Genomic DNA, 16,987 nt, shown 5'->3' with positions numbered 1-16,987 from the left:
TATTTTGGTCGCCGGAAAAGTTTCGCACTTTATCGGTATTGTACCGGGAGTGCCGAAAGGGGTCCGGGGGTCCACCAGCCCCGGGGGGCCACATGGGCTATAGGGGGTGCGCCTTGGCCTATATGGGCCAAGGGCACCAGCCCCAAGAGGCCCATGCGCCAAGAGATAAGGGAAAGGGAGAGTCCTAAGGGGGAAAGGCACCTCCGAGGTGCCTTGGGGAGGATGGACTCCTCCCTGGCCGCACCCTTCCTTGGAGGAAGGGCCAAGGCTGCGCCCCCCCTCTCCCTTGGCCCTATATATAGTGGGGGGAGGGAGGGCAGCAATACCTAAGCCCTGGCGCCTCCCTCTCCCTCCCGTGACACTTCTTCCTCCCCGCTTGCGCTTGGCGAAGCCCTGGCGCCTCCCTCTCCCTCCCGTGACTCTTCTTCCTCCCCGCTTGCGCTTGGCGAAGCCCTGCCGGGATCCCGCTGCTTCCACCACCACGCCGTCGTGCTGCTGGATCTCCATCAACCTCTCCTTCCCCCTTGCTGGATCAAGAAGGAGGAGACGTCGCTACTCCGTACGTGTGTTGAACGCGGAGGTGCCGTCCGTTCGGCGCTAGGATCATCGGTGATTTGGATCACGACGAGTACGACTCCATCAACCCCGTTCTCTTGAACGCTTCCGCGCGCGATCTACAAGGGTATGTAGATCCACTCCTCCCTCGTTGCTAGATGACTCCATAGATTGATCTTGGTGACACGTAGGAAAATTTTGAATTTCTGCTACGTTCCCCAACAAATCCGTCGCCATCGTCATCATCAACCATCCTCCATCACCAATTTCATGATGCTCACCACCGTGCGTGAGTAATTCCATCGTAGGCTTGCTGGACGGTGATGGGTTGGATGAGATTTATCATGTAGTCGAGTTAGTTTTGTTAGGGTTTGATTCCTAGTATCCACTATGTTCTAAGATTGATGTTGCTATGACTTTGCTATGCTTAATGCTTGTCACTAGGGCCCGAGTGCCATGATTTCAAATCTGAACCTATTATGTTTTCATGAATATATGTGAGTTCTTGATCCTATATCGCAAGTCTATAGTCACCTACTATGTGTTATGATCCGGCAACCCCGAAGTGACAATAATCAGGACCACTCCCGGTGATGACCATAGTTTGAGGAGTTCATGTATTCACTATGTGTTAATGCTTTGGTCCGGTACTCTATTAAAAGGAGGCCTTAATATCTCTTAGTTTCCGTTAGGACCCCGCTGTCACGGGAGGGTAGGACAAAAGATGTCAATGCAAGTTCTTTTCCATAAGCACGTATGACTATATTCGGAATACATGCCTACATTACATTGATGAATTGGAGCTAGTTCTGTGTCACCCTATGTTATGATTGTTACATGATGAACCGCATCCGGCATAATTCTCCATCACCGATCCAATGCCTATGAGCTTTTCACATATTGTTCTTCGCTTATTTACTTTTCCGTTGCTACTGTTACAATCACTACAAAACCCAAAAATATTACTTTTTCTACTGTTATAGTTACTTCCATACTACTTTGCTACTAAATACTTTGCTGCAGATACTAAGTTATCCAGGTGTGGTTGAATTGACAACTCAACTGCTAATACTTGAGAATATTCTTTGGCTCCCCTTGTGTCGAATCAATAAATTTGATTGAATACTCTACCCTCGAAAACTGTTGCGATCCCCTATACTTGTGGGTTATCAGGGACGCGCGGAATCAGCGGAGGGAGATCCGCCGGCTTGATGGAGAGCACGGGGTTGCGCGTGACCTGCGCGATCTGGGTGTGGAGGCCGCCCAGATCGGTCTGCAGCTCCTCCACCGATTTCTCCATCGCGGGCCGCCACGCCGCGAGATCCAACACCGCCGGCTTGATCTCTGCGACCGACTGCTGGATCGCGGCCGTCTGTTCCTGGATCTTCGCCATCGCGTCTGCGAGATCGGTGAGTTGCTGCTCCATCTCGGTTGCTTGTTGTTTCTGGCGAGTGGAATAGGTGGGCTTTTTGAGGTAATCTGGCAAATCTGATACCATGTGTTAGGGCACTCGATCTAATTCACTCGTCTCATAGGTAGCCGATACAGATCCAGAGAGAATTGAGGTTGGGGATGAAGAACAGCAAAGGGGATCGGGGAAGGAGAAGAATTGGGGAAGGGGTAAGAGCCAGTAGCCTATTACATCCGATACCCTTCTCACTTGGTGGTCGCCCCCTTTTGTTGCTGTCCCAGCTCCCAGGTCGCTGGGTCGTACCTGGCGCTGGGCTTCCTCTTCCGCCTGGGCCTAAGTGGGCCGGTCTCCTCGGTGGTGCCTTCTTGTGGGGATGAGGTAGAGGGGGCCGTGACATTGTGTTTCTTCAACAGTTTCCTTCATATGTCTAAGGCTTGTGCTTCGATACTGTTCAATTTGCTTCATTTTCCTTGTTCATATTGTTTTGTAGGCGTTCTATTTGAAGTCAAATCAAACAATTCATGCCTCCTAAATTTCCCCAATGCCGATGGGAGTGGAAGAAAATGCTTTGCCGACGGTGAGCATGGAGCGGTGGTCATTGATGGGCATGACGCGTGGAAAGAAATTGAGCATCTCGGTGGATATTGTACTCTTCATCAGCTTGGAAGCAAACTTTGTAATTGTTACGTTACACATCTTGGAGCAAACTTTGTAATCGACCATCGGCTTTGGAAGCACATGGTCATTTTGTTTGTAGTAGATGTAATTGTTACGCCGCACATGTATGTTGCAACATCTTCTAAATTTTGTATCCAAAATATGTCTATTTTTTCTTCCTAACCAGAAAGATGAAGCTTCGGTTACATAATAACCAAGCGATGGAGGTTTTGCAAAATATTTATGCTTCCTACACAGTTGAACAAAGCTTCGGTTGGACACTAATAATGCTTCTTACAATAGCACACTATGCTTCCTATGCATCCATATAAATCATGCTTCTCTTACACATTAATCAGGCATGCTTCCACCATGCTTCCCGATGCTTCAAGTGTTCAGTGCTTACATGTTCCGTATAACCCAACGTTTCACTTCAGACGTTCTAGTTTCAAGAACAGATTTGTGGAGCATCTTTATTTTGAAGCATTTTTTTGAATAATATGTTTCCATCAAATGCGCTTCCATGGTAAAATAATGTTTCCATACCAGTTTGCGTTGCAAAAAAATATACATAAATGATTAATTTTCTTTATTTGTTTATTGGGAGCAAATCTCTAATTAGCAGGAAGCATTATTTTCCATATTTGTTTGTGGGAAGCAATCATGATTTACCAAAACAACTAACGTAATTTCTAGGAAGCAATTAGTAACAAGAAGGACAGAATTAGGAAGGGTGGAGAGGTCAGCGGGAGGACATGCTATATACGTGGGACTGGTCAAAGCAATTAATTAGGAGGGAGGAAACTCAGCGCCTAACCATTATATGTCAGATCGGACGGATAGCATGGTATTAATCCTACAGCCATCTAGTAGTCTGATGGGAAGCAAGGGATCAGTAGTCTGATCCCTAGCGTTCTATTTTTACTGTATACCGAATGTCATATCTATAGGGGTTATACAACATTTTTCTTTCCTCTGTTTTGCACACCCATTCCTTTCCATTTCCTTTATTTCCCTCCAGTCCTCTGGTTTACTCACCTTTGACCCGAACAGGCCATAAAAGGTTTTGCTGCCAATATTGGTGTCGTATTTGGTGAATTTGCCCATATCTTTGCATCCCATCAGCGGTGGCTTTCGGATTTAAATCCTACTAGAAGCATAGGCGCGCGTTGCCGCGCCGTTCTTCTTTTAGCTTGTTGTGTTTCTTTTATTCGCGGAAGCGACAGTCATTATACTGTCGATTGTAATTGGATTGCCCTGATTACATGACTGCTTTGCAGCTCAAAAGAGAATGAAAGACATGTGGATAAACATCATGTTGTGATGCATCTTATCCAGTGAAAAAGGTGCTTCTTTTATCAAATACACAAAATAACAAAATAACAACCAGCATAGTCTCTCTTATTTGTTGCAATCGAGTTTACAATTTATTATGCACATGTTCTACATTCAGAGGACATGAATATGTGCAAACTGCCAACAGGTACTCATAAAAAATTATAATTGCCTAAAAAACATTCTCAACCACGGCTTAGGTAAAAGGGAAAATAGGTGAAAGCATCCTTAGTGAAGACGTAGCTACAACATCAAGAGACCAGCTCACGATGGAATAGATGCTTCCACATTGTGTCATGGGGCATCTACCCACAACCAAGCAATCTTTCATCGGCTTCGCAGCAACAACCGTCACCTTGGTTTGGGCTGCCGCTCGAGGCGTGGGCATCCTAGGTGCTATGTACGTCCTCGCACGTGCTTCTCCCTTGGTTTCCGCCTCCGTCCCGAACAGGTCCTGCTGCCCACTCGCTGATCTTTTGGCGCTTTAGGTGGGCATACATTGATCCCGTCGAGTCTGGAGCCGCACCGCTCAGAGGCGGTGCTTCGTGTTGGTTGTGACGCGATCTGGTTGTCCTGAGCCCCGCGCCTCCTTGCCTTCTGTGGCTGAAGGTAGGGCTAGGCGGCGCTGAGCATCCCTTGTCTGTCTGCTCTAGGCACCATATCCGCGGCTTCTTGCGTTCGTGTAGTGTGTTGTACCCTACCTTGTACTTCATCTATCCTCTTCTATCAATGAAAAGAAACGCAAGCTTTGCGTATTCACAAAAAACAACCAAGAAATTTACGTATCTTCTGTTCCGGAGCTGCCCAACAGACTTAGCTTCTTCCTGAAAGAATAGAAACATCTTCCAGGGCTCAACCACCGGTTTTGAATGTTGTACTGGACCAGTTACAAAATTTAAATAAAGATTCTAGTCCATTCAAAAGGACACAATTTGATACGTATTATTCTGAACTCCTTTTTGGTCGAAGTTAGCTGATGTAGAGTAAGCAAAAATTAGTAGCTAATTGTAGCAGTCTGTGCATGTGTATAGATATAGCAAGGAACATCAATCCATCTTAACAAAGCAAAAAAGGACAAGACACATTTTGGTTATGCTGAAAACTATGATTTTAGGAGTGAAAGAGATGTCAACGAATTTATTTGGCAATTAAGTACATGTATACAGCAGTCCACACACTGCTAGATCATTAAATGAATTAAAATAATCTATGATTGTGTCAACATTTTTTCAATAAAAAAAGTACATGGACATAACCACGTTATGGAACGTGACAACATTTCATTTTTGTACTGTTGGTTAGCATCAAAGAGATACCTTTTCATTAGACCAAAAAAAGGCAACATCTTTATGGCATCAAGATCATTCTTAGAACGTGCAAATTCAAGTCCCGTTTCAATCAAGGGATAGAAATGGATGGATCTGGTGCTAGCTCGTGCATTCAGATCCAGAAAAATAATGATGAACAACAAAATAATGGGAACATGAACCAAGCATACAGATTAAACCAAAAAATCTCAGTACCTTTTCTTTAGTACAAGCAGTCTGACTAATTTTACTCTTTCTTCCATCTTTTATTTGTATAAATATCATTTGTGTTGTTCAGAGTGTATCATCTGCTCTTGAGTATCAAAAGACAATGTGTCAATCCCAAAGCATGCGTTGTTCTTGGCGGATGACTCGTAGGCAGCAACTTAATTTGGATTGCCTAAAATGTTGATGTGTATCTGGTATTTATAGCTTAAAATGTGGTACATGTTCCGATTTACAACCGATTTTATTGGCCGGAACAAGTCGTGCTGGAACGATCTTGCCACCATTGTTGTTGAAGAGCTCTTGGACATGGTTGATGTTGCACCAATTATTATTTTTTCGAAAAGGAGGTTATCCCTTGTGGTGAAGAACTTTAGAGCTTGGTAAACTAACTGATACTAAACACTGTTGGCTTTTAATTTGCTTCTCATACTACCCCGTGATAGGTCCCGAAAACATTTCTTAATGCAAGGGTGCTTTCTTGGCATCAGTTCGTGCGGGCATGGGTGCATAGCAAAATTCCAGACAAAAGAAGGCTTGTAACAAAAGGAATTTTCCAATCAGCTATCTAACTCCTACAGCCTAACATTTATCTTTCACATTAACAACTAAGAAATGGTAAACTACTAAGCTAAGTCTGCCATTCAGAATATGAACTGGTCTAGTGACCATGCTCCTGCTATGACTACCAAACATAAGCACACCTGACCACCGAGCCAAAAAGAATAACTTCTATATGCACCCTTTCACAATTCAAAAAGGATTTAAAATTAATGCAACCTAACAAACCAATGGTGTAGGCCAACAACAGCCGCTATTTGGGAAGTATATGAAACTTGTGAAGCTCATAGATGATGATGCAAGGTAAAGATGATGAGGGTTCACATGAATTTTCAGTGAACCCAATCATTGGTATATGAAGTACGTTTTGTAACAACAATGTTCTAATGTAGTGCAGTGACTTTCTAGCCACCCACAAAGTAGGCTTATGCGTTTATGGTGCACACTCTTAAGCGCTATGATTATGTTCAGATAATACTGGAGATTGGGCTTCGATTGCCTAAACCTCCTTCAAATATTTATCAATGCTAGCACATTATGCGAATGGGCTCATAGCTCAATGGTGGGAGCGCGGCCGTGTCACCTAGAATGCCGCAGGGCTCCTCCCTGTTAGTCTTATCTTTTTTGGTGTTAGCACATTATTACTGCCTGCAGATAATTATCCCGATCCACACCTTACACCCAAAATGCATGATTCTTTCAGTTATTTTCAAGGGAACCCTATCCTACCTGTCTGAAAATGCTTTTGACATGAGCCACGGTACAGTACTCCCTCCGTCTACGTGTGTAAGTCATCTTACGAAAACCAAATATTCTCAAAACACTTAGGCGCGGTACATTAACTCTCATCTCGTTTCTTGTTTCGTGACATATCAACCAATAAGAGATGTGAGCCATGAATGCTTTAAATGACTTGAGACAACAAACACGACATGCAGTGATCAATTCATTGCATGCAATGTTATTAATTAGCAAAAAAACATTAAGTTCTCTCGTTTTTCCCTCCACCTTGGTCGCGGTGCGCAGCCTAAGACGACTTACACACCTAGACGGAGGGAGTAGCAAGTTCTCACCCTCTAAGTAACTAATTATCAAGTCCGTTGGTTTTTCTTTGAAGCTTTGATGCAAGAGTCACAACTAATGCGCCATACTGAGACCACTGTCCACGGGGATCAGTTGTGAGGCTGAGGCACATCTGAAGGTGACATAAATGTAAAGGTAAATCACAACTTTGCGTACTCCAGTGTAAGTTCATAAATCACCTATCAAGCATTCAATCATCGACAACTTTAAAAAGGATATATCCGAACTATGGAGGGATGCATTCAATCATCGACAACTTTAAAAAGGATATATCGGCGCAGACGAACTGCCCGTGGTGACTGGCCTCGGCGGCGTGCAGCGCCCACCCTTTCTTCCGTTGGCGAGTGCACGATGCGCAGCCGCACCGTGACCCCACGCTGTGTCCGCCGGTTCTCGCACGAGGGCCAACACGCGCACCCGTCTCCGCACTCGCTGAGGCTCCCCATCCTCGCCCCGAGGCATCCCCCGCCTCGACCTCGGCGTTGGCACACGCGCACCCTGCGCTGCCACCGCACACCCCCGGGCGCAAGAGCACTCAGTCAAGGGAAGGCCTAGGTCGCGGCGGGGCCCGGCGCCCGGGACCTGCGTAGCCCCATGGCTGAGCATGGAAGGAGGACATGGAAAGAATGAAGGAGAAGGATGTGTAGATGAGGGACCAAAGCGCATCTCGTGTCCTGGGGTCAAGCAGCCCCTCAATGGTTGCGTGATGCGTGCCCTCTTCTGGAACATCCACTGTTTCGGCCATGATGGCCGCCGCCGCCAACTCATCGAGTACATGCGTGACGAACACATTGATATTGTGGCCATCCAGGAGACCATGCGTACGGATTTCTCCCTCCCGGAGCTTGACCGCCTGAGCTCCCACCTTTTCTCCTGGCATTGGCTCCCTTCTAGTGGGACCGCGGGCCATTCCGGTGGCATCCTGTTAGGTGTTGAAGGATGCCACCTTCGAGGTGGGTAGTATGGACCGGGGTCAGTTCTTTGTCAGCATGGAGATTTTCGAACGCTCCCTTAACTTCAAGTGGGAGGTCATTATTGTCTACGGCCCCGCTGACCACAGCCGATCCGCCTCCTTCCTCGAGGAGCTTCACCGGAAGGTGTCGGCTGCGTCGCTGCCGGTTGTTGTGGGGGGTGACTTTAATCTCCTTAGGTTCGCGGAGGACAAGAGCAATGCCAACGTCAATTTTGCTCTTATGCAAATGTTCAACGATTGCATTGCTGATCTTGGCCTCCGTGAGATTGACCGGGTTTGTGCCAGGTTACCTGGACCAACCGTCAGCCTGCCCCGATCCAGTCCGTCCTGGACCGGGTCCTAGTTTCTCCGGAATGGGACCTCCGTTGCTCCCTTGCCTCCCTCCGGGCCATCACTCGGATTGGCTCCGACCACGTCCCCCACCTCCTGTCTTTTGCTGATGAATGCCCCCCGATTCCCCCCCCCCCCCCCCCCCGATTCCGATTTGAGACATTTTGGCTGTCCCAAGCTGGCTTCATCGACGCGGTTGGCGCCCGTTGGTTGGAGACTCGCGCCTTCTCGCAGTCTATTGCTCGCCCTCCCTCCGCTGTCGACTCTTGGCACGTCTGCGCCAAGCGAGGCCGACAATTCATGAAGGGGTGGGGCGCCAACCTGGGGCGTGACCTCCGCGAGCGTAAGAAGGCTCTACTGTCTACGACCCAAGCCTTGGACCTGCGCGCCGATGCTACCGGCCTCTCTCCCGAGGAGTGGCTCTCCCGCTACGACTTGGAAGATCAGCTCTCTATCATCTACGCCGATGAAGAGGCCTACTGGCGTTTGCGTGGTGCTCAGAAATGGGTTCTGAAGGGAGACGCGAATACGACATATTTCCAAGCCATTGCTACTGGCCGACGTAGGCGCAACACCATCCCTCTCCTTTGGGATGGCTTGACCCTCCTGCAGTCCCCGCGGGACATTAGGTCCCACGTCGACGGCTTCTATAGGTCCCTGTTCACAGCCGCTCCTCGGAGCGGCTTATCTCTGGCCCCTGACTGTTGGTCCGGTCGCCAGCTTGTTTCCGAGCCTGAGAACGCGGCTCTTATGGCACCCTTCTCAGAGGGCGAGGTCTGGGCCGCCATCAAGGGCATGAACCCTGCCTCGACCCCTGGCTCGGATGGCCTTCTAGTTAAGTTCTTCCAAAGCTTCTGGAATGTGATCAAGCCGGAGGTCATGGCCATCTTCGACGAGTTCTACGTTGGGTCCATCGATCTCGGGCGCCTTAACTACGGGATGATCTCGCTCATCCCCAAGGTTTCTGGTGCTTCTGACATCCATCAGTTCTGCCCAATCACGGTGATTAACGTGATCTTCCGGATTCTGGCTAAAGGGTACGCCAATAGGGTGACCCTGCTCGCGGACCATATTACCCACCCCAACCATTCGGCTTTCATCCAAGGCCGTTATATTCTGGATGGGGTGCTAGTCCTTCACGAAGTCCTCCATGAGGTCCGCTCCAAACACCTCAAGGCGGTCTTCCTGAAGATCGATTTTCATAAGGCCTATGACACTGTTAGCTGGCCCTTCCTTCGGGAAGTTCTCCTGCGGAAAGGCTTCGATGACTGTTGGGTGACGCGGGTTATGCAGATGGTCTCGTGTGGTTGCACGGCCGTCAACATCAATGGGGAGATCGGCCCCTACTTCCCCACTTACTGCGGGGTGAGGCAAGGGGACCCATTCTCCCCGTTCCTGTTTAATATGGTGGTCGATGCTCTTGCGGCCATCATGGACAAGGCTAAGGCCGCGGGTCATATTCGTGGGATCACCCCCCACTTGACCGGTGGCATTGGCATCTCCCTGCTCCAGTACGCTGACGACACCAACATCATGGTTGAAGGCTCGGATACGGACATCGCTAGCCTTAAATTCCTCCTCCTTTGCTTCCAACAAATGTCTGGTCTTAAGATCAACTTCGACAAGAGTGATGTGATGGTGATGGGTTATTCTCCGGCTGAGGCCCTTGACATTGCCAACCGCCTCAATTGCCGCCTAGGTTCCCTCCCAACGACCTACCTGGGAACGCCCATTAGTGACTCGGCTCACTGTGGCGGACCTTCGTCCTGCGGTAACCAAGTTGCAAACGCGCATTGAGCCTTGGCAGGGTCGATGGCTCTCGAAGGCGGCCCGGACGATTCTCATCAACTCCTCGCTCTCTAGTCTCCTCTTATTCCTCATGAGCTTCTACAGCCTCCACGAGACCCTCCATCACGAGATCGCTAAAATCCAATCTCGCTTCTATTGGGCTGGGACAATAACAAGCAGAAGTATCATATGGTTAGTTGGCCCGACATCTACAAGCCCCGGGAGCAAGGAGGCCTTGGCATCATGTGCTCGAAGCGCATGAACATTGCCCTCCTCTCCCGCTGGCTCTGGCGCATCTCACAAGGGCATGGCGGTCTGTGGTTATACATCATCCGGAATAAATACTTGCATGGCCAACCTCTGGCCTTCTGCCAACGGTCGGGTGGGTCGCAGTTCTGGCAGTCGGTCATCCAACTGCTCCCCGTCCTCCGCATTGGGACTTCCATCTCGGTCGGATCGGGAGCAGCGACCTTGTTCTGGTTTGACCGATGGGCGGGTGACGCTCCTTCGCGGCCCGCTTTCCCGACCTCTTCTCCATCGTTGTCGTCCCTACAATCTCAGTTCAACAGGCCCTTGTTGACTTAGGGCGCCTCGCGTTCCGGAGGCCATTTGGGCCTCCGGAAGTGGCCGCCTGGCATGAGCTTCTTGATTGTATTGCTCTCCATGAGCCGACTGTCGATGCTGGCCCGGATGAGGTTCGGTGGCGCCTTGAGCCTTCGGGTCAATTCTCCACCAAGTTCCTTTACGCGGCTATCGCCCCATCCTCCACCCCGCCGCCCCTCCAGACGGTTTGGTCCATTCGCCTGCCCCTTAAAATCCGGATCTTCATGTGGCAATGGATCCGCGGTCGGCTCCCGTCTGGAGTTGAGGTCCGCAAGCGCAATGGCTCGGGCTCTGGCCTCTGCCCCCTTTGTGATACCCCCGAAGACTCGAACCACATATTCTTCTCCTGCGTGTCTGCTTAGTTCGTGTGGAGCTGCTTTAGAGAGGCGGTTGGTGGGGATTGGTGCCACTCCAACTTCCCCGACCTCTTCGCCGAACTACAGGCCTCCCCGCTGTCCTCTCGCCACATTAGGTGGCTTAAGATTGCGGTCCTCGCGTGGACGCTCTGGACGATTCGCAATAAGCTTGTGATTCAGCGCTCCCCTCTTCGACGATCTACTGACGCCCTCTTCAAACTGTCTGGTTACTTGCAGCTCTGGCGGCCGCTTAGCCGTCCTCGGGATCGGGACGCCATCTCCGTCTTCATCGCCGACCTCCGCTCGATGGCCGTCCGCCTGTCGCCGCCACCACCGCCGCCTCCACCAGAGCCTGATTAGTCGTCTGTTGCTCTCCGGCCTTGGCCCCGACTGAGCCTTGTCTCTTATTTCGTGTGTGTTTTGGGCTTGTTGAGCTGTGCCCTCAGCAGTACCTCTGGATTTATTGTTGTGAGACTTGGGTGTGTGTTCTGAACTAGTCCTTGTATGTGCTCTTGGCGGTTTGCTTTATTTATAAAGCGGGGCGAAAGCCTTTTTGATAAGACCTGGTGGCGCCAGTGGTTGGAGGCAGCGGCACTGGATCTCAGGAGGATGCAGGAGGCGCTGGCTTTGGAGCTCGGGAAGAAGATCTACTGCACAGGCGAGGAACTCGGGGTGGACCAACCTCCATGGACCGCCGTCGCCAAGAAGCAGTAGAGCCGCGGTGCGCCGAGGTGAGGCGCCCTGCGCATCGGCTATTGTTCGCCGCCGCCGCTGCATTAAGCGGCAACGCCGTGGTCTCCGAGGTCATGGTTGGTGGCCTGAGGAAGATCATAATCGTGGCTACCGGCAGGCGGCGGCTGACCACCAGGAATCGGGTGAGGGAGAATGAAACACGAGGCCGCGTGCCGCGTGGACCACGCGTGACCTTGGTAATCTCGCTTTGACTGGAGGATCCATCTCGCTTTGTAACACTGGCCATCGTGGTCCACACGCCGCCTAAAAGCATCGATGCATCACAGGCTGGTAATTCTTGGGAGCTTAGTAACTGTGCTGACGCCTGATGGTACTCGGCTCTCATTTTTGAAGAAACACACCCTACACCTAATCTAACTCGGCCCTTATTTTTGAATAAACACCCGCCTTCGTCCATACTAGTTGTGTGATTTCTTTTCATCAAAACAAAAAAAAACAGCCGTGGGCAGCTCCAGTTAGGGCTGGACACGAGCCGAGCCGAGCCTGGCTTTAGCTCGCTCTAGAGCGGCTCGGCTCGGCTCGCTCAGCCAACGAGCCTACTTCAACCGGCTCGGCTCGCTTTGGCTATGGCTCGGCTCAGACCGAGCCGACTCGTAAGCCAGTTTCTCCCAGAACCATTTAATAGTACAGACCTCTGTATATAGTGCATATACTTGATTTTTTGCGGCAATTAAACCTATATTTTGGAAAAGAAATAGTTTATAGTACTAAAAATGAACAATCCAGCAGTCTATTGTTTTAAGAAATGGTCATAGTAATGAAAAATAATGTTCTTATATGAATTATTCTACAAAAATTCTAACAATGGAACACATATGAGAGAAAGAATTGGGCATCATTTCTATTGAATTTTGGACATCACTTCAATTGAACTTTACACAGGAAAACATCAAATATTGACAGCCAAACAAGGAAATTTTGCATAGCATAACACTTACCACTTTGACATAAAACTGAGAAAATGTTGACAGCCAAACAATGACTAGTGAAAACCACATAATACAAAGTTCATAGTTCATCACAAGTTCACAACAACATTGTTGAAAGTGCATGGTTCATCACAACATCATTCAAGGTCCATAGTTCACCACAACAGCACACATAATTCGAAGTTCATCACAACAAAAGAAATGGCACGAGATGATCACGTTGACCTCAACAATCCACATGAGAAGATCATGTAGACATCCATCTTCAAAATAGCAAGAACAACACCCACATGGCGAATATCTACATGTAACACAGATTTGTAAACTTGATATTCTCAATATGTCAAGATAGGAAAACTGAGACATGTAAAAACATTAGTTACCAATTGTTGTCACCCCCCACATCAACAATCTTGGGCAACTTGATATTCTCAACATTGTCCTCCTCATCTTCATCCCTCTCCTAATTATTTGTAAGTTAGCCACGTACAAGAAATAGACAGAAATCATAGAAGAAAAAGATAGGAATCATACCACCACATTGAAGTCCTTGTGAGAACCTTTGATATAACTAGCACCACACACCAAGGCTTCCACCATTTCTGGTTTCAAAGAACTCCTGTAGTCATCTAAAACCACACAAGTAGACATATCTAAGTTCAAGCATAGGATGACAAGTTGACAAGCTAACATCCAATGTAACAAATCATCTTTGCCATGACCTCCTTGATGAGGTCCTTATCATACTCAATGCACCGGACTGCTGGACCACTTGTTGTTGCATTGGTTTTTCTAAAAAATAGAGTAGCTTGGATGAGATCCCTATTAACCTTGTCCTTGTAATTCTTGCATGTGTCCATATGTCTTCCCATGGATGAGGTGCTTCCACCTTGGACATATGCATATTGATTGTCACAATAATTACATTGTGCCTTCAACTCCATCAAACCTTCTTTCGATGGCACCTTTACCTTATTAAAGAAGGTCCAAACCGCCGACCTCGACCTTGAAGGAGCTTGACCTCTTCGCTTCTTGGCACTCTTTCATTGCACTTTTCTTGCTTCATCCTCACCCGAACTAAGAAGTACGGTTTCTTGCACTTGAGGCGTAGGACCAATGCCTAGACCATCCTCGGAATGTCATCACCTTCGAAGGCTTCTTCTTCACTATCCACAAACCCATCTGAATCTGATTTGTCACCAACCCCAGGCGGCACCTCAAACAAAGTATCTTTCTCTTCCTCGTCCTCCTCCTCATCCTCTTCCACCTCTTCATGATCCTCCTCCGCTTGCTTATCATGCTCCATTGCCTACCACACAAAAAGAATACACATGAGCTTGGACACACATATATTTGACTTATGGATAGCAAAAACAGCACACAAATGAGCTTGGACACACATATATTTGACTTTTGGATAGCAAAAACAGCGACACACATGAGCTTGCACAAACATATATTTGATATTTAGATACCAAAAAGAGCACACCCATGAGCTTGGACAAACATATATTTGACATTTGGATACCAAAAACAACACACACACATGAGCTTGCACAAACATATATTTGACATTTGGGTACCAAAAACAGCACATATGAGCTTGGGCACACATAAATTTGACTTTCAAAAAGCAAAAACAGCACATACACAAGCTTGCACAAATATATATTTTGCACGTACATACCTGCGAAGATGTAGCCTCCCTCTCATAGTAGTTTGCGGAGCCGGAGGCAACGGCGATTCCGGCACGCACGCCAGCGCCGGTGGGGTCAGGGAGACGTCGAGGCGGAGGTTTCTTTTTTACCCTATACAACAACTCAGCGATTGGGACATTGCTGGAATCATTTGTCAGCTTCCTCGGCAGCCGTGTAGTAGCTGCTGCATTGCCCTTCTCATTCCCCTTCTGCATCCCCGAGACCGGCAACTTTCTCTTCATAATGGAGTCCAACGTCCTCTCTTTCTCCTTCTCCTTCCCACTCGCCTTCCCCTTTTGCTTGTCCATTGTTGCGACGATAGGCGTCTGCACACATCAGCAAACAACAAACGGTCAATCATCAACAACAGTAAACTAATTAGACATGGAGTCTATGTAATTTTCCAGCAAGTAGATTTTTTTTCAAGCTGCTATGCTACAACAAGTAGATCATCAACTAGTTCATCAACAACAGAAAACTAATTACACATGGAATCAATGAAAATTTTGATCTATCCATCCATTCTGCCCTACAAGTCCATCCATCCATGATCCATCCATCCGTTGCTGCTACATCTAGCTGTACAGACTACAATACATCTACCTGACTACGTCCATCGATCCATCCATCCATCCATCCACCAGATGTGTACTAGTGCAGACACCTACGGCTAGGGTTTGGGAAGTTCGAACTACATGACTACATCCATCGATCCATCCATCCATTGATCCATCACATGCGTACTAAGTTCAGAGAGCTGCTGCTAGGGATTGGGATTTGGGAAGGAAGGAAGTACCTGCTCCGGCTCGTCACGTTCCACGAGAAACCAGGGGAGGCGCGTCCGTCTACGTCCGGTGTGGTGAGGAACGGTCGCGCCGCCTGTCACCGTCGGTGCCGAGTTGGCGAGGAAGCGCGGCGTCGCTCGTCGCCGTCGATCCAGATTTGCGTGGCGAGAGAGAGGCGAGGCGGCGCAGAGCAGAGAAAGGGAGAGACGAGAGACTGGCTGTGGTTGCTCGTGCCCTAATGCGCTAGCTATTGTGATCGATGGTGGAATTGGGCTGGGCCGCAAGCGAGCCACCGAGCTGGACCGGCCGAAACTCGGCTCGGCTCAGTCGCGAAACGAGCCTGTTCTCAGACCTCGGCCCGCTCGATAATCCTATCGAGCCGAGCTGGAGCGAGCTTCGGGCCGAGCCGAAAAGCTCGCTCGTACGTCCAGTCCTAGCTCCAGTGGCAAATGGGGGGGGGGGGGGGGTGTTGGTGCTTCGACAGGCTCGAGCCCCCCTCCATAAATTAGAAAAAAGAATTACTAGTATTCAGTCATGCCCCGTATCAAAATTTCTAGCCTTATTTAAACTAAAAAACTGAGAGTCTGTGGCTTTTCCTTCACACCGTTAACACTGAGCCCCCCTCGTTTTCTTTCAAGATTCGCCACTGGGCAGCTCTACCTATTCCGTACTACACAATCCTTTTCTCAATCACGATTGCAACCTACATCAAGTGGCGATGAGGATGGAGTGAACCTGCTCGGACAATTGCCACGATGAAACACATCTGCTTGGACGGTCGCTGGGACTGCATCTCTCAATCGCGATGAAAACGACTGCATCTCATCTCATTTAGTGGTCGAAGTAAGCATATTGTCTGTCGTTTTTACAAGGTTTATTAGTTATCTGGTAATAATGTAGTGACTTGGAAGTTGCTTGGCCCAGTACAATGTAGCCTATGTGACCAGCATGCTGTTTGTCATGTTCTTTGTAAGATGTAACTTCTGTATCTTGCAGCAAATGCTGTAGCAAGTTTCCCATGCTCTTGCTTGGCTTGGTACACTCTGTAGCCTAGGCAACAAGCATGTTTGTGTTTCACGTTAAAATGTAAATGCTATGTTTTGCAGCCTATCAATAGAAAGACAAAAGGATCTGAAGTATAATTCGCACACAACAATTGCAGCTTTGCTAAATGAGCAAAGCGTGACTATGTTCCATCAGACTCGTGAGTTCATTTGAATAATAGGGTGGATCTGATTTAGGAGATAGAAACTTGTAGCAGCACTGCAATGCTACTTTTTTTTAGCACAAACTGCAATGACACTTCAATGATAAAAGAAAAATCATGTTGTGCATCCTCACGCTGCATCCATTTCATCCATACTATTAATTAACCAATCTGAATGCATTCAACATATTAGAGTCCGATCCAACATTTGCTGAGAGTTTGAAAAAGAGGAGTATTTTGTCAAAGAAATAACAATATTTCAATCCCTGAGCATACAATAGAAGCAACATTTAGTTTTGACAGGCCAACAGTTTTACCATAACAACTACTGCAAACAACCTTAAATCAGTGAACAGACATCTCCTTATACACATCACATTTGTGAGCGGATGCCTTATATAAGGAGAGAGCGCCAACAATTTTACCATAACT

At 48.1% G+C, this 16,987-nt stretch overlaps 1 protein-coding gene across 1 annotated transcript; it reads right to left on the bottom strand.

The window, feature by feature from the left end:
* Positions 1 to 13,986: 13,986 nt before the first annotated feature.
* LOC123142474 (proline-, glutamic acid- and leucine-rich protein 1-like) lies at positions 13,987 to 14,884 on the bottom strand. The gene is made up of 2 exons (XM_044561373.1): positions 14,554 to 14,884; positions 13,987 to 14,175 (listed from the first exon to the last, which is right to left on the bottom strand). Exons 1-2 carry the CDS (start codon positions 14,869 to 14,871, stop codon positions 13,987 to 13,989), a joined length of 507 nt encoding a protein of 168 aa, XP_044417308.1. The 5' UTR covers positions 14,872 to 14,884.
* Positions 14,885 to 16,987: the final 2,103 nt, after the last annotated feature.

Source organism: Triticum aestivum, chromosome 6D, assembly GCF_018294505.1.
Source record: "Triticum aestivum cultivar Chinese Spring chromosome 6D, IWGSC CS RefSeq v2.1, whole genome shotgun sequence".
Classification (NCBI taxonomy): domain Eukaryota; kingdom Viridiplantae; phylum Streptophyta; class Magnoliopsida; order Poales; family Poaceae; genus Triticum; species Triticum aestivum.
The sequence above is the reverse complement of the archived record's forward strand: the minus strand, read 5'-3'. Positions and strand labels throughout refer to the sequence as shown.